At 36.0% G+C, this 21,953-nt stretch overlaps 1 protein-coding gene across 2 annotated transcripts in view; it reads left to right on the top strand.

Moving 5' to 3' along the window:
• The window catches only part of COMMD10 (COMM domain containing 10), a 183,559-nt gene extending 167,424 nt beyond the window's left edge, over positions 1-16,135 (top strand). For both annotated transcript variants that reach the window (XM_041761619.1, XM_041761617.1), the window contains 2 exons: positions 14,862-14,921; positions 15,673-16,135. In XM_041761619.1, the coding sequence (XP_041617553.1) occupies positions 14,862-14,921; positions 15,673-15,711 (99 nt within the window). In that variant the 3' untranslated portion in view covers positions 15,712-16,135. The remainder of the gene's footprint in view (positions 1-14,861; positions 14,922-15,672) is intronic.
• Positions 16,136-21,953: the final 5,818 nt, after the last annotated feature.

Below are 21,953 nucleotides of genomic sequence, written 5' to 3'. Positions count from 1 at the left end.
GAGTTATCCTAACAGTAAAATGAAAAGAACAATGATTGGTCTCCCCATAATATACTTCATGTTGGTTCATCTTTGTGGGACCAGCTGCCTCATCTTTTGAATAAAAGGGTTGAACTAGGGTTATTGCCAGAGCTCTTTCTTACTGACATTTTGTGGTTCTCTTAACTATCTCAGTTCACCAGTTTAATTTGTTTATAGAGGTTTGCCTTTCAACATCTTCAAGCTCTAGAATTGAAAAGAACCTTGGGAGGTCATGTAGTCAAGCTGCTTCATAGAAAAGTGGAAATTTGCTTTCCCTCCACCTACGGTGCTTTTGCTTGCACCTTCTCAAGCTGGCACCCTCGGAATCAGAGCTGATTGTAACATCTGTTACCCCTTTGGTTGCCAGGATTGATTCCACTGATCTGACAGATGGGCAGAGGATCCCTTCCTCCCTTCTGTCCCACGTACCTTCTTCCTGTAGTTGGGAGCTTAGCTATAAAGGGCAACCTGCCTACCTAGAGAAGGACCTTTCTTTGGTCAAGGATATCACACCTTCCTGTTTGTCTTTGTATTGGCTCTCTGTAATGTTTCTTGAAATGACAGAAATGGCTAATGCTTATATGTATCGGTAGAATTTCATGGGGTTTTATTTTCAGTCTGTGATGAGAGCTTAAATTACATCCCTCGTTTTTTTGAGCAATAATAGTGAATAGAGATACTGGAATATATTTACAGTTATCTATTACTGCATATAGTTAGAACATAATGTTTAGATGTATTTATTAAATAAATGATGCCTACTGTCTTTTGTTTTGTAAATCCAGTCAACATTCAGTAGAGCTTGAAATATTATTTACGTATTATCTTTGCCCTTCATGTAACTGAAAAGGAGAAAACTTCCTCTTTAGGTACCTAGCAAAGTATTTTTAGATTCTGTCAGAACATGAGATTAGTTTTTCTTTTACTGGAATCCTTCACCTCTGATTTTCTAGGTGAAAAGCTAATTGTGTCATTTCTAATTCCAATATCCAACTAAGCAATGTAAATTTGGCTTAACTCTTAACTAGTTGAGACCTGTACTATTTGGGGGTTGTTTTTACTTGGATAATTTGTGCAAAGGCTAATGCATTTCTCACTTGGAAAATGTATGTGTTCCTACTTCCTAACTAATGAGAAAGCAAAGGATATTTTTACTGTCAGCTTTCATCAATTTAGACCTCTCTGAAGGTCTTACTAAATTTTATTTCCATGAGAGTTTTGCTAATGGGTCGTGCAACATTATCCAGGTGCTTGTAGGTAAGACTACAAATTAAAAATGAAAAGGAATGGGTGAACAAATGTATCTTTCTTGTTTTTTAAGAAGTTGGCAGAATTTTAATCTCGCGCTCTGATTTTCACTTTGCAGAGTGTTCAGAGAGGATGCAGAGAAGTCTAAGTTAGGTTTTAATGCAGGAGACCAGCTTAGGCAATATAAATAATGAATTTCCTAAATGGGTTCTTGGTTGTAATCTTATATGTAGAAGGCAAAAGAGAGTAAATCTTCTAGTCTGTGTATGTTTACCTAATATTATTAGTGACTTTAATGTGTTTTACTGGAAAATGGAAGATTGAAGATATATTTAAAAATAAGCTCCCCAGTTTTATTACCTATATACTAACTCACTAAATTATTTTGACCCATGTAATAAGTGCCCACCATACGTTTTCACATACTATGCACCTGTCAGTGCTCTTAGCCTAATTTGTGGGCCTGGTGGTACTTGTCATTTATGGAACACCACCTACCCTAAATACTGGAGTTTCATAGGGTGAGCCCCAGACCTTCCTGTCTTTTTATACTGCATTCTTTTCCTGGGCAGTCATATCTACTCTTACAGTTTCATTCTTGTTTGTTTGTTTGTTTGTTTGTTTGTTTTAAGATTTATTTATTTGAGAGAGAGAGAGCATGCACAAGTAGGGGGAAGAGCAAAGGGAAAGAATCCTCAAGCCAACTCCCTGCTGAGCATGGAGCCCAATGTGGGACTCAGTTGCACAACCCTGAGATCATGGTCTGAGCCAAAATCAAGAGCCAGAGGCTTAACCAACTGTGCTTAACCCAGGTGCCCCACACTTTTGCAGTTGTAAATATCAATATATCATAACAAAATATCAATGTAAGTATTGATTTTGGCTTTCTGTATTTATTTCATTCATTTGCAGGAAAGTCTCACAGACATAATCAAGCTAATTGTGTCTGAAACTACCCCTTTGATTCTCTCCTTCAGGTATTCTCTAGTTTCCTAATCTTCCCTGCCTCCATCTTTTGCCAGAAAGCTGAGGGTCCTTCTGACTTCTACTCCTTTATACAAATACCCTCACTCAAATCTGTCACCAAGTGCTATCTCTTCACCTCTACACCATATCTCATTTTTCTACTTTATCACTGTTGCCATCACATTAAATCAAAACACTATGTGGCCTGAACCAATACAGTAGTCTCCTACCTGGTTTCTCCACATCCAGTTTGGCCAATTCCATTTACAAATAAAAGCCAGGGCAGTTGTTAATATGTAAATAAAATTATGTCATTCTTTTTTTTTTTTTAGGTTTTATTTATTTATTCATGAGAGACACAGATAGAGAGAGGCAGAGACACAGGCAGAGGAAGAAGTAGGCTCCACGCAGGGAGCCCAACGCAGGACCCGATCCCAGGTCCCCAGGATCACACCCTGGGCCGAAGGCAGGCGCTAAACCGCTGGGCTACCGGGGCTGCCCAAAGTATGTCATACGTATAGTTAAAACTCTCCAGTGGTTTTCCATTGTTCTTAGAAGAAAGATCTGTCCATCCCAGAAGATGGAGTCTATTTGAGTTTGCCAGGGCTGCCATAACAAAGTAGGTCAGACTAGGTTGCTTAAATAACAGAAATTTATTTACTTACATTCTAGAGGCTAGAAGTTTGAGATCGAGGTGTCAACAGGATTGGTTTCTTCTAAGGCCTCTGTCTTTGGCTTATAGATGGCCATATTCCCTCAGTGTCTTCACATGGTCTTTTTCTGTGTGTTCTGGGTCCTTACTCCTCTTCTTATAAGGACACCAGTCATGTTGAACTCAGGCCCATCTACATGACCTCATTTTACTCTAATTGTCTAAGACCCTAACACTATATACAGTTATGTTTTGAGATCCTGGGGGTTAGAATTTCAATGTGAATATGGGGGAGACACGACTCAGCCCACAACAGTACCTAAACTGATGGTTGAGGGAGTTGTGAACATGTATAATTTTATACATGCATTTGCATTACTCTAAGTAATGTCTCAATGTTCTTTATGGTCTTGCTTCCACTACCATCTTTTCATCAAAATCTTAACTGCCTATTAGGTCAACATATTGCTTTGAGTAGCTGTTGAAAAGATACTAGAAACGTTGGTATACAAGTATTCACTCCCTGTTTTCATTTCTTTTGGGTATATATTCAGGAGTGGAATTGCTGGTAATTCTTTGTTTAACTTTTTAAGGAATTTCAGGTTGTTTTCCACAGCTACTGCACCATTTTACATTCCCACTAGCAATGTGTATGGATTCCAGTTCCTCTACATCCTCATCAACAGTTGGGTTTTCTCCATTTCCACTGGCAAAATTATATTTTTCTTAGTAAAGGTGAAGAAGTATCTCATTGCAGTTTTGACTTGCATTTCCCTAATGACTTATGATGTTGAATATGTTTTCATGGGCTTACTTAACCATTTGTGTATCTTTTTTGTTTTGTCCTTCGCCTTTTTTTAAACTGAGCTTGTCCTTTTGTTGTTGATTTATAGGAGTTCTTTATATATTCTGGTATTATACTCTTACTAGATAATGATTTGCAAGTATTTTCTTCCATCCTATGGGTTGTCTTTTTTTGTCCCTTGCTTCTTTTAAATCTTAGCTCAGATGTCATCATCTCGGTGAGACCTTCTCTGACTACCTACTACTGAATCTTCACCTACCCACCTCCCCTTTCCCTGCTTTATTTTTCTTCCTAACACTGAACATCAATAGACATTCTTACATGCATGTATGTGAATTGTTATTGCTGTTGGTCTTACTGTTACAAATCTTGTTTGTTGTCTGCCTTTGTTAACTAAATGAGGGGTACTTTTGTCTCTGTCACTCATTACATATATGCATTTCTAGAATAGGCCCTTTAGGGATTTAATCCATATTTATTGAATAAAAATGAACAAATGAATTTAATACCTAGTGGTTCCATCCTCTTTTTTTAATTGGTAAAATATGGCACACATACATAGAAGAAGCACAGTGACTTGTAAAAGAGCACCTTTAGCCCATCACCAAGAAATATATACAGTATTGTCATTACATCAGAAGCCTCCCTTATGCCTCCTCCTCCTAAGTACTACCTCCTCTGTCCTCTATCCAGTCATCCAGAGGTGATCACTATTTGAATACATCTGGTAATATCTTTGTTGCTTACTTTATAGTTGTACTAAGAATTTGTCTCTAAAACCTTTTTTACTGTTGTTTTTTAAGTCCCCATATAAATGAAAAAAATCAATATGTGTCTTCTGTTCCTTTCTCTGACATTTATATGTTTGAGGGTCATGCATGATGTCGTATTTAGCTATAGTTATTTTCTTTTCTTTTTTTTTTTCTTTTTTTTTTATTTTTTTATTTTTTTATTTTTTAGCTGTAGTTATTTTCACTTCTATATAATGTTCCATCGTATTGCTGTACTACACTTTATTTACATATTCTGTTGAAAGAAATTCTAGTTACTTCCATTTTTTCGTTCTTTTGAATATTAGTGCTATCAGTATTCTTGTACTGTCTCACGGTGTCTGTATGTGTACATTTCAGTTGAACATAACATGAATACTTAGGAGTGAATTTTGAGGTCATAGGGTATGCATATATTCAGCTTGAGTAAATAATACCAGCCAAGTTTTCAGAGTAGTTAACAAGTTTTCATGCCTTCCAGCCATATGGTTGCTAATACATTTTTACATGGTTTTGGCTGTTTGGATGCCTTTTGTGAAGTGACTCTTCAAGCCTCTTGTCTTTTTTTTTTTTGCCTTTTTAAAATCAGAGCAAGGCTATCAAACCAGGGCACTCTTGGGCAGCCCAGAAGTACTGCTGTCTGCTGGGGAAACTGCCAGGAAACCTACCAAGAAGAGAACTATCCATAATTTTTAGTTTCTCTCCCACTTGTATTCCACCAGAGCCAGGCTTCCAGATCATCAGCACATAGCTGGAGTCCCTTTTAACAATCTCATCTGGCATCATGAGAGTCTCCTGACTGTTTCCTCCTTCACTTCAACCAAATACCACCAGCCAGGTGGCTTTTTTTTCTTAATGAAGTATAACTGACACAACATTGTACTAGGTTTAGGTGTACAACACAATGATTGGATATATGTTCTGGTCCATTTTTAAATGGAGTTTTGCCTCTTTTAATTTGTAGTAATTTTTGTATATTCTGGCTATGAGTCTCTGTGGCTTTCCTTTTATCTTTCAAAAAAATATATTTATTTATTTATTTATTTATTTATTTATTTATTTATTCATTCATGAATGAGAAACACAGAGAGAGTGAGAGGCAGAGACAGAGGCAGAGGGAGAAGCAGGCTCCGTGCAGGGAGCCTGATATGGGACTTCATCCCGGGACTGCGGGATCATACCCTGAGCCAAAGGCAGACTCCAACTGCTGAGCCACCCAGGTGTCCCTCTGTGGCTTTCCTTTTAGTTTTTGATGATGTGACTTGATGAATGGAAATTCTGGGTTTTAATATATTCTCACTTATCCATCATTTCCTTTATATTTAGTATGTGAGATAAACAGTACACATCACCCATCCTCTTTATCCCCCACCCAACAATAACAACAAAACAGAATCACAACAAGAAAAACTATCTTATTTACTGACCTCACCTTTAATGTTAAAAAAAAAACAAAAAACTTTGTTTATGTGAAATGGTATGTATAATAGTATCTTGACCTAGTTGGGTATTGCTAAATTACTTCCTTTTTTTTTCTAGTAACATCTTACCTATTGAAACTGTTATCTGTATTTTGTCTCACATGAAAAGAACAGTTCTGGATAGCCCTTAATTTCCAACTGAGACTCTTCTAGTTCATTGTCCATTGTTGCATGGTTGTTTTCCTTAGGTGGCTTTCTTACCACGATGTGCCTCTGTGTGCTCATCTGTTAAAGAGGAATATTTTATGACATGCCTCCTCTTCAGACTGTTTTAAAATTAACATGAAGTAATGTAGGTGAAAATACTTTGAAATGTTACCAGTGTCAGGACTTTTAGATTACATATAATCATCATACGAGCCTATTTCTTTTTTTATTTAATTGAATAATTATTTATTTATTTTTTAACTTAAATTTTGGTTAATATACAGTGCAGTATTGCTTTCTGGAGTAGAAGTCGGTGATTCATTACTTACATACAACATCAGATGCTCATCATAACAAGTACCTAATCCCCATTAGCCATCTAGCCCATCCCCCACCCACCTCCCACCATCAACCCTCCGTTTGTTCTCTGTCTGTCGTCAGGAATGTCTTAGGGCTTGTTTTCCGTATCTCCTTTTCTTTGCCCCCATCCCATATGTTCATCTGTTTTGTTTCTTAAATTCTGCATATAAGTGAAATCATATAGTATTTATCTTTCTCTGACTGGTTTATTTTGCTTAGCATGATATCTTCTAGTTCCATCCATGTCGTTGCAAATGATAAGATTTCTTTCTTTTTTTTTTTTTTTATGGCTGGGTAATATTCTATGGTATGTGTGTGTGTGTGTGTGTGTACTTCATCTTCTTTATCCATTAATCAATCGATGGACATTTGGGCTCTCTCCATATTTTGTGAGCCTATTTTTGTGTGTGTCTGAAAAACAACTGTAATATTTTTTATTTAAAAGCACACTTGTGGAATTTCATGTTGTCTGCATTAACACGGAAGAGGTAATTATATAAACGCATGTAACCTGACAATTTTTATGGGACCCGTGTGGTCCATCTCTAAAAAGAGTTTTTCTAAGAGTTATCCATTACAGCTAAAGCCCAGGGTGAATTTTCTTTTTCTTTTCTTTTTCCTAAAGTGGAGTTGATATGCAATATTATATTACAGTTAACCTTTGAATGATATGAATTTGAACTGGGCAGGACCACTTATACGTGGATTTTTTTTTCATTAATACAGTACAGCACTGTAAATATATTTTCTCTTATGACTTTCTTAATAACATTTTCTTTTTTGTAGCTTTATGATGTATATACAGTATAGAAAATAAAAACAGTAAATAATCTATGTAACTTACAAAATTTGTATTAATCTATTGTTTATGTTATCATTATTAGTAAGGCTTCCAGTCAACAGTGGGCTATATTAGTAGTTAAGTTTGGGCAGAGTAAATGTTACATATGGATTTTCAACTTAAATGGAGGGGGTCAGCATCCCTAAGCCTCATGTTCAAGGGTCAACTTTAGCTTCAAATGTACAAATGATTCAACATTTATGTATATTACAGAGTGATCACCATGATAAATCTAGCTACCATCTGTCACCATACATAATTGTTACATATTATTAACTATATTGCCTATTCTGTATATAGTATCCCTATGTCTATTTATTTTATAAATGGAAGTTTATACCTTTTAATCCCTTTTCTCTGTTGCACTTATCTCCTCACCCCTCTCCCCTCTGGCAGCCAGATTGTTTCCTGTATCTATGAATCTGTTTCTGTTTTGTTTTGTTTTCTATATTCCACATGTGAGTGAAAATATACAGTATTTGTCTTTCTCTTTTTTTTTAATTATTATTTTTTTTTAATTTTTATTTATTTATGATAGTCACACAGAGAGAGAGAGAGAGGCAGAGACACAGGCAGAGGGAGAAGCAGGCTCCATGCACCGGGAGCCCGATGTGGGATTCGATCCCGGGTTTCCAGGATCACACCCTGGGCCAAAGGCAGGCGCCAAACCACTGCGCCACCCAGGGATCCCTGTCTTTCTCTGTTTGACTTATTTCACTTAGCATAATACCCTCTAGGTACATCCATGCTGTCGCAGATGTCAAGCTTTCATTCCTTTCATGATTAATATTCTATTTTATTTATATATACTATATCTTCTCTATCCATTCATCTATTAATAGACATTTAGATTGCTTCTATATCTTGGCTGTTATAAATAATGCTGCAGTGAACATAGGTGTTCATATATCTCTTCAGGTTGGTGATTTGCTGGTGGGTTTTTTGTTTTGTTTTGTTTTTTTCATTAACACCCAGAGGGTGGAATTGCTGGACCACATGGTAGGTCTATTTTTAATTTTTTGCAGAGCCTTCATACTGTTTTGCATAGTGGCTACACCAATTTACATTTCCACCAACAGTGCAGGAGAGTTCCTTTTTCTCCCCATCTTTGCCAATACTTGTTATTTCTTGTCTTTTTTGTTAACAGCCATTCTGACAAGTCGTGAGATGATATCTCATTGTGGTTTTGTTTTGCATTTCCCTGATGATTAGTGATGTTGAGCATCTTTTCATGTGTCTTTTGGCCATCTGTAAGTCTTCTTTGGAGAAATACCTATTCAGTTCCTCTTCTCATTTTTAATCATATTGTTTGGGGTTTTTTTTCCTATTGTGTGAGCTTTTTATGTATTTTGATAATTAACCCATTACCAGTTATGTCATTTACAAATTTTGTCTTTCATTCAGTAGCTTTTTTATTTTGTTGGTTTGCTTCACCATACAAAAGCTTTTTAGTTTGCTGTAGTCTTAGTTGTTTACCTTTGCTTTTATTGTCCTTTCCTGGGGAGACAGATCCAAAACAATCTTTTTCAGACTGGTATCCAAGAGCTTATTGCCTGTGTTTGCTTCTGGTAGTTTTATGGCGTCTGGTCTTACACTTAAGTCTTAAATCTATTTTGAGTTTATTTTTGTATTTAGTGAAACAAGGTGGTACAGTTTGATTCTTTAACTTGTAGCTGTCCAGCTACATTTATTAAAGAGACTATCTTTTTCCCACTGTATGTACTTGACTCCTTTTTTGAATATTAATTGACTATATAAGCATAGGTTTATTTCTGGCCTCTCTGTTCTGTTCTGTTGAACTATGTGGTTTGTTTGCATGTGTGTGTCTGTACCATACTGTTTTTTTTTTTTGTTGTTTTTTTTTTGTTTTTTTTTTTATGATAGTCACAGAGAGAAAGAGAGGCAGAGACATAGGCAGAGGGCGAAGCAGGCTCCATGCACCGGGAGCCTGATGTGGGATTCGATCCCGAGTCTCCAGGATCGCGCCCTGGGCCAAAGGCAGGCGCCAAACTGCTGCGCCACCCAGGGATCCCCCATACTGTTTTGATTACTACAGCTTTGTAGTGTATCTTGATTATCTGGAATTGTGATACTTCCAGTTTTGTTCTTTTTCAAGATCACTTTAAGTCATTTGGGGTCTTTTTTGACCATACAATACAAACTTTAAGATTGTTCTATTTCTGTGAAAGATGCAATTGGTTTTTGATACTGATTGCATTGAATCTGTTCTTCCAGTCCATGAACACAGACTATCTTTACATTTATTTATGTATTCTCCAATTTCTTTTATCAGTGTCTTACAGTTTTTAAAGTACAGGTCTTTTACCTCCTTCGTTATATTTATTCCTAGGTATTCTATTATTTTTTATGCTATTGCAAGTAATATTGTTTTTTAAATTTCTCTTTCTGATTTTGTTATAATTGTATAGAAATGCCACAGATTTATGTATATTAATTTTGTATCCTTCAACTTTACTGAATTTATTAGTTATAATAGTTTTTTGGTAGAGTCTTTAAGGTTCTCTATATTTTGTATCATGTCATCTGCACATAGTGACAGTTTTATATCTTCTTTTCCAATTTGGATGCTTTTTATTTATTTTTCTTATCCAATTACTGTGACTAGGACTTCCAATACTATGTTGAATAAAAAATGGTGAGAGTGGCATGCTTGTCTTCTGACCTTAGAGGAAAAGCTGTCAGCTTTCCACCACTGAGTATAATGTTAGCTGTGGGTCTGTCAGAGGTACATTTCCTTCTGTATCTACTCTGTCAGTAGTTTTTATCATAACTACTGTGTATTGAATCTTATCAAATGCATCTTCTGCATCTATTGAGATGATCATATGATTTTTATCTTTTTTTGTCAGTGTGGTGTATCACGTTGACTAATTTGTGGATGTTGAACTATCTTTGCATTCTGGAATAAGTTCTTCCTCATCATGGTATATGACCTTTTATTTATTTATTTATTTTTTATTTTTTGGTATATGACCTTTTAATGTATGATTCAGTTTGCTAATATTTTGTTGAGTATTTTTGCATCAAAGATATTGGCCTGTAATTTTCCTTTTTTATGGTGGCTTTGCCTGGTTTTGGTATCTTGGTGATGCTGGCCTCATAGGACTCTGGAAGCATTCCTTCTTCAATCTTTTGGAATAGTTTGAGAAGGATAGGTATTAACTCTAGTTTAAATGTTTGTTAGAATTCACCTAGGAGGCTGTCTGGCCTAGGACTTTTGTTTGTTGGGAAGTTTTTTTTTTTTTTTTTAATTACTCATTGAATTTCAATACTGATCAGTCTGTTCAGATTTTCTATTTCTTCTGGACTCAGTCTTAGAAGGTTGTATGTTTCTAGGAATTGATTCATTTCTTCTAGGTTATCCCATTTGTTGGCACATAATTATTTGTAGTACTGTCTTATGATCCTTTGTATTTCTCCAGTATTGGTTGTAATTTCCTCTCATTTCTGATTTTAATTATTTGGGCCTTTTCTTTTTTTCTTGAGAAGTCTGGCTAAAGGTTTAGCAATGTTGTTTATCTTTTCAAAGAACTAGCTCTGAGTTTCATTGATTTTTTTTTTTTTTTGGTCTCTATTTCACTTATTTTCACTCCTATCTTCATTATTTCTTTCCCTTTACTAACTTTGAGTTTAACTTGTTCTTTTTCTCATTCCTTTAGGTATAAGATTAAGTTGTTTGAAGTTTTTTTTTGTTTGTTTTTTGAAGTGAGTCTGTATTGCCATAAACTTCCCTCTTAGAAGTACTTCTGCTATGTCCCATGGATTTTGAATGGTTGTGCTCCCATTTTTATTTGTCTCAAGGTACTTTTTTTATTTATTCATTCTCTGTTGACCGGTTACTTTTTTATTAGCATGTGTTTGTGGTTTTTCCAGCTTTCTTGTTGTGATTGATTTTATTTTCATACCATTATGGCAAAAATACTTGATATGATTTCAGTCTTCTTAAATTTATTAGGACTTGTTTTGTGACTTAACATGTAACCGTTCCTGCAGCATATTCCGTGTGCACTTGAGAAGAATATGCATCTTGCTTTTGGATGGAATGTTCTATATATGTCTCTTAAGTCCATCTGGTCTAATGTCTCATTTAAGTCCAGTGTTTCCTTATTGATTTTCTGTCTGGATGATCTATCCATTGAAGTAAATGGGGTGCTGAAGTCCCCTACTGTTATTATATTACTGTCATTTTCTTCATGTCTGAATTTACTTTTTTTTTTCTTCTTCACCAAATCTACTACATGTTACCCGTAAGTTGTCCTGGATAATAACAAGTATCCATTGATATTCCTCTTAAACACACAAGCAATGAAAAGCCCTTCCAGAAATAATTTGTAGTACTTAACAAGTCATTGTATTCCTCTGCCAGACAATATAAACTCCCTGTTAGAATCACCATTTTTTAAACAAATTATTTTAACTTAAAATACATTTTGCCTTGTATGAAAATATCCTCTGTATCTGATTACTGGAAAAATGGGGATGTAACGTTCTCATAAAGTTTTTTCTTAAACATTTGACTACATAAAAAGTAGTGAAGTACAGTACTATTTAAATATATATATATATATATATATATATATATATATATATATGAAAAATACATACATGTATTTGTTTCACCAAGTGATTAGAGGTATATAGTTCAAGTTTTGGTATATAATGGACAAGGTGACAGCGTTTTGATTACTTGCAACTATAGTTTTATGTCACTAAGATATTTCTCTTCTTATTTAGAATGACATAATAGGCTACAGTTTATTATCCAGACTATCTTTCTGACCCTTTGGGGGCGAAAATAGAACTAAGTCGTCAAATCTCATTATCTATTGACAGTGATAGACATGAAGCACATGGATAATTAAACCCATTGTCAAATAGCCTATAAAACTACCATAGCCAGGATTTTCTACATCTCTCACCTGAAAGTTTGTTGTTAGAGTTGCTATTGATAGCTGAGATGGCACGTTTGAATTTCATTTTTATTTTTTTTTCTTGCCTTAACAAAGATACTAATGAACCATGAGTTGAGTCAAAGGCCCAGAGTGTTTATAGAGCTAGACAGTCCAAGCCCAAGCACTGAAATACTAATAATTGGACTCTCATTAAACTAAATACACTTCTTATATCTTTGTTGGGTCTAGGCTGCACTGATTTCTGTCCAGACATGAAACTGAAGAGAAGTTGTTTGAAAACATGCTTCCTTAGTGAACAGAATCTTCCACACATTTTCTGAAGAGTAAACAATGAAGCTAGAGAGTTAATTGTGGTTTGATAAAGCCTATTTGTGACTTTCTGGTTACATTCTCAAAGAAAGCTTAGAGTGTGTTTTTCTCCTAAAAATATCACGGTCCAAAGAAATATTCTGATCACGCATTCCTAATATTTGCAGGACCTGAAGCAGTAGTAAAAATGGAGGCCTTGGGCCATATATCTAAATTTAAAGTCATAAATAAAGTTATCAAACTACTAAGTAAATACAATCTGTACTCCTTCCTTGATAATGTACCTTCAGTAGTGTCCTGGAGGGTGAGATTTGAATTTAGAATTCTTGGGCTCTCTGAGGTTCCATGTCAGAGCTTGACAATGTGGGGAGTTGGCTCTCAGCCAGCCCTCCTTTCCTTTTTGTCCCACATATCTAAGTTCCATCATTTACACCCTAACACAACTGCCCTTGGCCACCCCTTGGGTAAACGTAGATTCTCAAACTCTAAAGAGAATCTCTGTACACATAGATATGGAACACTTAAAACCACTCCTGTATTCTCCCCGTATTCTCCCATATTTCATGGTCTTCTCTAAGTCGCTGTGGGTTGAATGGGAAATGATAATAGCTGTCAGTGATTATACCTGATATTGGCATAAGTTCTTTGCGTATTTTATCTCAGGTATCAGCAGTTTCCCTTCCTGTTGCTGAGTATTTCAGTCAAGCAAAACACTAAATATATATACATATCTCTCCCTATATATACATATATACACACTCACATGCACATGTGCACACATATTATTTTAGCTGTTGTTATTTTAAGAAGTACATTTTCAAAGTTACCTTCCTTCCCTTTCCTTAATGTAACCTTTTAGAAAACGCTACCTTGAAACAAAGCAAAATTCAGGAAACAAGGACCCAGCCTGGCTACGACCTCTGAGTATCCATACAGTAAATCAGTTGTTCACAAACTGATTCAGTCTTTAGTCCTTCCTAACATTCGGATGGGGGGAAAGTAATGAAATTGTCTTGCTTTTCTATAGGATAAACTAAGGCCTATCCTCTTCTTGTAACTGCTGGAAGGAAATATAGCACTACTAGATAATACTGATTTCAACCTTTGGAGATTTAATAATGTGTCAATTAGCCTACTACTTTTATCCCTCCTAAAGAATGAAACTTTAAAGCAGATATGCTCCTTTATTCATTTTAAAGCTAACAACTTAGCTAGGTGTTGCAAGAGAAAAGAAGTGTGGAATTTGATCCTCTGTGCCTTGGCTTCTTGAAAAGGGAGGCAGCATATCTGAACATAGGCTCATTGACTTTCCTGGAGTTAGTGGAAATACTTTGTTTTGAAAACATTGGTTTTTAAAGTAGAAATGGAAATCATCAAAACAGATAAAATGAAGAAAAAAATAGCCATAGAAACAAGCGATGAAGCACGTGAATTCACATCTGTCTTCAACCTTGGTCTGCTTCTTCGTTCATGGTGCCCATTTTTGTCCTGTGAGCATGACAGCATGGTCAGAGCAGGAAACACATTCTTGGCATTCTCTCCTCATTAACTTTCATTTGCCAAAGGTACCTTGCATCAGACACATTTGACCCATCTTCAGAAACTATTCTGAATGTTTTCTCAGTTTACAAAATCACCTAAAAGCAGGTTGGGGTGGGCCAGATTCCCATTGCACTCTGCTACACCATTGTGCACATATGCACAGTATTCCTCTGTACCCATGACTCCCACAAAGGTTGCCCTTGTCACATCTGAGGCGAAAGGAAGGAGTGTGTTGAAGTCTCTGCTTTGAAGCTGTCTCGTTAATTGTTAACTTTTGCTGAGTCTGTACATTAGAAAAGGTAACAGTCTCAGCATGTTAAGATCATAACTGCTAGATTAATGCTTGGAGGCAGCAGCTGTGCTGACGGGAGGCATTAATGGCTGGATGAGTTCAATCAGATACGCCGCCTCCAGTGTCTTTGCGTAATGGTATTTGCTAGATTTCAAATGGACTGCTGAGAAAGAGGAAATACAATCTCATATATTATCTCTGTCTTGAAAAAAAAAAGGTAGATCATGAAATTGTTCTTTTGCTGGCATATATTTTATTAACCTTTGTGGAGTCAACTTAAAGAACAGATGTCCCTACAGAGTTGAAATCTTTTGCTAAAGTAGAGGGTCATTAAGTGGTCTGTGAGTTCTAGGAACAGTGGGGTTGAGTGAAGCAGATATTTTTTTAAACCACTTGGAGAATAATAAGGCATATTCTGGAGCTAACCAGAGAGGAAAAAGCTACAATGTAAATTATGTATAACTAAATTCATTCTTTTTCTTCTTCCTTCCAGAGCATGGAGAAAGTTCTTGTGGAATTCAGTCACAAAGAGTTGTTTGATTTCTACAACAAGGTCTGTATTTTTAAAATAATATCTGCTATGTGGGGTTTGCATAATGTTGCATTCTTTTTATGAATTCTTATTTTTAAATGACCTATTATGGAGCTAAGTTCTTTAAACATCCCTTGTAAACACCGTATGTTTCACGGCAGGAAGCATTGCTGAGATGAAGAGAATCTGACAAACTAAATCAGGAAGAAAGTAGAAATGTTTTTTTTTTTTTTTTTTTTTTAGAAATGTTTTTAATTAAGGCAAGAGGATTATTATCTTACCTTAAAGTAAAGCATTAAGTAATGAAGTGTGTGGTACCTAGCCACACTGGCATGTTAGGTATATTTAATACTAAATATTTTAATTTGGGGCCTAAGGGAGAAGGGAGATGTCAGGCCTGTAAAGATTTGTCTTTGAGGGTATGTCTTATTTCTGTTACTGACTTTGAAATCCAGGAAGATGCACTACCCACCCTTTCAAAAGTCTTGCATAGTGATCATTCAAATTAAAACAGCTGAGTATATTTAAAACAGTAGAACTCAGACATCGTCCTTAACAAATTTGAAAACTTAGATCACTGCTATGAATTCTAATATCTTCATACAAAAAGAAAACTTTTCTACATGGTAGATCTATTGCTGTATGAATGGATTTTAATATGCATGGTTGCTACTGCCATTCTTTCCCTCCTATCTGCAAGTTTCTGAACAACCCTTCATATGCATTTCTCTCTTTTCAGCCATTTCTTCTCTTGTTTTGTCTTTATAAATAGCTGGAGACCATACAAGCACAGCTGGATTCCCTTACATGATGTTCTCTAAGACCGGTTCCTCCATCACACTCCTGCCACCTCATCATTCTGCTCTGAAGATAGACTGCCAGGTTGTGTTTTCTGAAGGATTCAGTAGCTTTCTTCTTATAAACTGCACAGCTTATCACTTCATAGAGAAATAACAGCCAAGTGAGATGATTGTTTTTAGAGCTCCTAACACACATTCTCTCGCTCTGTAAGCCAAGGGCAAACAATTGTTAAGAATACTTTCACTTTAAAGGGAACAGTAAATACCATACTGTTATTACTGTCTTGTTTTCGCTTTATTGCCTGACCTGTTTATTTTTACATATTTGAGGATACTTTATGTATCAAGGAGGATCCATGGATACAAAGTACGATGTGTAGCTTAGAATACAGAACTCCAGTAATTACATTAATAAAAGCAAAGAAAGCAACCAAATGCAATAAAAAACTTTATTTTTCCTTGAATATAATGATGTTTTGCTTGGGAAATATAGGAAAGAAATTTAAAATAGAGCAAGTAGTAGTATATCAGTTAATTCCACTGTGAGCTTCTGAATGCACTTTAATTTTTTTCATTGAGTGTAATGATCTAATGATAGTCTAGGTTTTCATGTGCTTTTCTTTGTACTACAAATTAATAATGATTCACTTCATAGCATGGAAGACAGGTTCAGACCATCAATAAAAATAATTGTCATGAGTGCTAAATAAGTATCCTTAAAATTTCAAAACAGATACCTTTTACATTTTCTTCCTATAAATATGTTAATTAATTTTAGTCCATTAAATGTTTATGTTTTAGAATTAGGTGAACTGAGGTACACACAGGATTTTATGCGGTGACTATATAAATGTGAGTATGGTTGCCTATAAAAAAAAATACTACCAGTTGAAATTTTATGACTGAAATACTTGTTCTATATTGTTTCCACAAAGAAAGACAGGAGGAGGGAGTGGGAAGATAGAAGGGGGAAAATTGAGGAAAACAGAATTTTTTTTTTTTTTTTGAGGAAGACAGAGATTGATTAGAGTCAAGCACAACTTTCTTCGTATGAAGAAATTTGATTTCAGAAATGTCCTATGGTTAAACAAACAGCCACTGAAGTTAAATCACATTCCTTCTATGAGGTATCTGCATCATATAAGTGCTGAAGGTCTCTCAAATAAATGTTCAATATTTGGAAGTTATGCCCTTATGTATGCCGTATGTTGTTGTTTAGAATGATTGACAGTTTGGATGATTTCAGAAAGTAATATTACCATTGCTGTCCATAGTTGATTAATTTGAAAAAGTTTTTTTTAACTTAAACTTCCATTAATAAGATATCTGGAAGACGTGTTCATAGTATAACAGCATTTATTTCCATGTAGCTTATGGGAACTGTCTAATGTTGTTACACTCTGTTCTGCCTGTTCCAGAGGGAGCTCCCTGACTACTTAAACATTTTGGGAGCTATTCTTTCAGACTTCTTATATACAAAAACACATACATCATCTCAAGTGGAATTTGTTAGGGCCTCCTGACAGTGACCATATGGATAGGTAGAAATTTTCATTGGTTTAATGGCCAATTTAACTCCCATTGTAGCTATCTAAATTAAACATGACAGTCCAAAATGAAATTCTCGATTAGTAGCTCATTTTATGCTCCCTAAAAGGCCTGGTTTTATACTCTCTAAGAATATTATCTAAAACTATACAAAAATGTGGTAAAGAGCTTCCTCTCAATGAGTCTAGTTCAAGAAAGTCTGACCAAGGGCATTGAAGAAAGGACAAGTAGAAGGTCGAATTCCAACTGAGAACATAATTATTCCCAAAATATATTTAATTGCAGATAATTTCATTCCATGAGGCACCACTGTTGTTGTGATGCACCAAAGAAAATACTCCCAAACAGTACTGAGTACCTGTTACTTTTTCATAGAAATACGGGAGATAGAGAGACAAGTGCTGGAATCTCCTCTCTTAGCAGGCACTCTTAAATGAGTGCTTGACATGAGGATGGGGCACACTTACTAGAAAAGAACTAATGTACTATTTTTACACCTACTATAAATAATATTTGTGATTCTCCAGTAATAATTTGTGATTCTTTTTAATTAGGAAAAAACAAAAATCATAAAGAAATAACCTAAAATTATAGACTCTTATCATCCAAATGGCCATTAAATGACATTTTGGTAGATTTTACTAACGTGGGTTTTGTTTTTTTTTTTACCCATATGACTTTCTCATTATTTTTTTCTCTTTTTTTCTTCCTTTCCTAACACATTGAAATAATGCCATAAATAGTTCCATACTTTGCTTTGCTTATGTAACATTATACCTGAGCGTTTTTCCTGTCCTTAGAATCTAAAATATAATTTTAATGTATATTAAGTAGCCCATCATGTGCATGAGCTCCACTTTATGTAGTTATCCAATCTGTTGTTGGACGTTTAGACCAGTTTTTTAACACATGAAAGAACTCACTGGTGACATATCTTTATATCTACAACCCCTGGATCACATCTGTCATTATTTTAGTAGTATAGACAACTAGAGGTGGGATTACATAAAAAGTATGAAGATTTATTTTCAATTTTTATCTTTAATGAGATTTTATTATAAAAATAATAGTTGCCCATAGTTTAAAAAAAATTTCCTCTTTTGCCAGTCTCACTCCCCACTTCCCAGAAGTGCCTCCCTAACTACTTGGAAACTCTTGATCTATATGTTTTCAGATCTCTTATGTAAATACACACACGTGCACGTGCCTTTTTGTGTATTTTTTTACTTATATTTATGTGTGTCTGTATGTATTTTTAAGTAGGCTCCATACCCAGCATGGAGCCTAACATGGGGCTTGAACTCACAACCCTGATATCAAGACCTGAGATGAGGTCAAGAGTTAGTACACTCAACCGACTGAGCCACCCAAGCACCCTTATTTATATTTATTTTAAAGCCATGTTTGCATATTGATGAATTCTTTTCCCAAAGGCCCATATCCATTTATACCATCACCAACAGTAAGTGAGAATTCAGCTATCTCAAGACAACTTCATCACTGGTTTCTCCTACTGCTCATCATTTCATTCTCCACATTATCCTTAACCTGGGACCAGGTTTTGGGAAGAGTATGATGTGAAATAGTTGGACGCTGGAACATCACTAATTACTTGGGGTATGTCACACTGATGACACCAGAAAAGTTGAAGAGGAGATCTGTTCTATAATTAGCAAATGTGAGAGGCACTAGCACAGTATTTAAGTGTAAGGACATTGAAGCCAGACATGTATTTTAACAAATATTCAGTGAGTGCCTATGATTCTAGGAACTTTGTATACTAGCACCATATTAACAATGATGAACAAAATAAACATGGTTCTTAAAGCACAATATATTAGAGTCAATTTTTTAAAAGCAAGAAAATGTAATACATTGTGACGAAGTATAGGATGGAAAATAATTGGCTTCTATTAAGAGAAGATCAGAGATAGAACCAAGCTTAGATTGGGGCACCAAGGAAAGATTCTCTGAGGACTTGAGATTTGAAGTGAGTCCTGTGGGATGAGGTAGAACAAAGCAATTGAAGAACAGAGTAACTAATACTTGATCTTAGCTGAAAGGCCAGGAAGCCATGAGAAATAGAGTAAATAATAGAAGAGCAGAGTGAAAAGCCTTCTTGACATGTAGAATGGCCCATGCAGCATTCTAGAGATTGGGAAAGGTTTAGCACATTTAAGAACCAAAGAAGATCCATGTGACCAGATGTCGTGGGTAAGGAGACATTATGGTTATAAGGTGGTCCTGTCACTTCTACCACCAGAATGTCTTGCAGATTTAGGGCACTGCCTTTTTTGGGCAACCGCTGTCTTTGACCTGGACTACCCTGCCTCCACTCTAGCCTCCTTCAATGCACTCTTCACACAGAGCTGATATTTCTAAAACATCAGTCACATTAGTTATACCATCTCTCTGCTTAGAATCCTTCAAAGGCATCCATTACACTTTAAATAAAATTTTAAGTGTCTGGACCCTCATGACAGTCTAAGAGTCATGTCCTAGTTCCACTACTTTATGTGATACTAAATTTGCTCAAGCTCAGTTTCTTCATCATAACCCAAGATAAGATAACTTGTATATTACAGGATGGGATCAGAATCTGAATTTTTTTTTTTTCTGGAGCTCTCTTTCTACCTATCTCTTCTGATTCTGACCAGTCTTTTGCTCTAACTCTGTTCTATGAATTTTTATCTCTTACCTAAACAGTGTTTTATACATCTTACTCATTATTCCAGGGGTCAGCAAACTATGCCCAGCCCACCCCTTGTTTTTATCAAGTTTTATTGTAACATAGCTAGGTAGGTAGGCTCCCAGTCATCCCTGCCTTTTGGTATTCACATCTTGGTACAAGGTACCTCTGTCCTTGAGGGTGAGCACCACTGTTACTTGCTTCTAACCACTCAAATCTGACAAAGGAAATGGGATGTCACTCCCCTGATTGTTGCATTATGTAAAATTTTGTTGTGCTACCAAACTCGCTGTAGAGATTTCCTCCCTCCTTGGCTTGGGAGAAGCAGGCTGCCATGTTGTGAGAAGGGCTGTGGGCAGAATGATACGATGAGGAACTGTGGGTGACCTCTGTGAGCTGAGCGCAACCAGCAGCCAGGAAGAAGCTGAGTCCCTAGGCCGGCAGCCCTACAGCCATAGGAAATAAATCTACAAACAACCCAAGTAAGTTAGGAAGTGAACTCTTTCCCAGTCAAACCTACAGATGAGGACACAGTCCCAACTGACCATGACTACAGCCTTGTGATAGTTTATGTGAAGGACTCAAACTCCAGCCCACAGTAACTGTGAGGTAATGAATGTGTGTTGATTTAAACTTCTAAATGTATAGTAATGTGTTACACTCTAACGGATGACTAAAACAATAGCCATGCTCTTTTGTTGACATTTAGTCATAGAGTCTATGACTCCTTTGTCCTGAAACAGCAAGGATGAGTAGTTGCCAAAGCCTGAAATATTTACTGTGTGGCTCTTAGAGGAAAGGTTTGCAGACACATGCCTTAGGCCATCCTTCCCTGGGGCATCCGTAAAGGATGGAGCAGTTGGCAGGGATACAGAAATCTGTAAGGTAGATGTGGTGTATCTCTCTTTAGCATTTTAACTTTTACCAGCCACATGGCCATCAGTTGAAAATTCTATTTTCCATCCTCTACAGCTACTGCAGCCATGTGACTAGGTCTTGCCAGTGAAATGTGAGTGGAAATGACATTCATCTTCAGTTTTCTTTCCCCTTTCTAGGATTGAAGCATAGATTTGACTGAGCAGACAAGGATAATGCCATCAGGGTAGGGAGCAACAAGATGGAAGGAAGCTGGGTCCCCAGATATCCTGTGGAGCAGTGCTACTGTTACATCCTTAACAAGCTGCCATTTCTAGACCATCATATAAGGAATTCAACATCTTGTTTGAGCAACTGTGTTTGGGATCTTTTTAATTCAGCAGCTTAGCCTAAAGCCTAACTAATATGGGGGTAACATAATTCTTATTCACCAGTTATCTAAACCATTTGTATTTTTAAAGAGACATGAATATTTTATGGCAGAGAGTTCGAAACACATATACATATTAAGGAGAAAAAGGGAAGCTTTTAAAAATCTTTGTGCTTGCTGCCTGCAACTTTAGGCTTAGCCCTTGAACTATTGGGAATAGATATATTCACCCTCTTCCCCCAACGTGGCTCCTTTGAAGGAAAAGTTTGAGGAGCCAGCGGTGTATATTGTAAATTTCCCCCAAAGTCTTTACATAATCCTTTTTTCCACTGTTGAGGAAGAAGGCCAGGACAATTCTGGCTTGTTCAGGCTCATTAGTCAGAAGCTGCTCAGGAATTAGAATTTAAGTTTCAGATGAGTCCATTTTGCTTCCCCTGAAACTTTGATTTTTGTCATCATTATGCAAATACTTCTACTCAATACACCAGCCTCATTTAATGCTAAAATTAGGAACACATTAATTTGAAGGATTTTATAGTAAAGCTTAATGGCATTTATAATTTTAGAGAACTTCAAGGATTTTATCATTGCTTCTTCTCTGCTGCTCCTCCCCACCCTGACGCATACTTTTGAAGCTTTTAATAGTCGTTTTGCTTTTCTCTGAGGTGTAAAGGTTGTACTAGCTGATTGAAGGTCCACGATTTACATCCAACTGATGGCAGTTTTCATAGACTGCTTTGCTTGCTTTATTTGAAATGGAAAGTTATTAG

The sequence above is a fragment of the Vulpes lagopus genome, chromosome 7 (genome assembly GCF_018345385.1).
Source record: "Vulpes lagopus strain Blue_001 chromosome 7, ASM1834538v1, whole genome shotgun sequence".
NCBI lineage: Eukaryota > Metazoa > Chordata > Mammalia > Carnivora > Canidae > Vulpes > Vulpes lagopus.
This window is presented reverse-complemented; position numbering and strand designations above follow the sequence as displayed.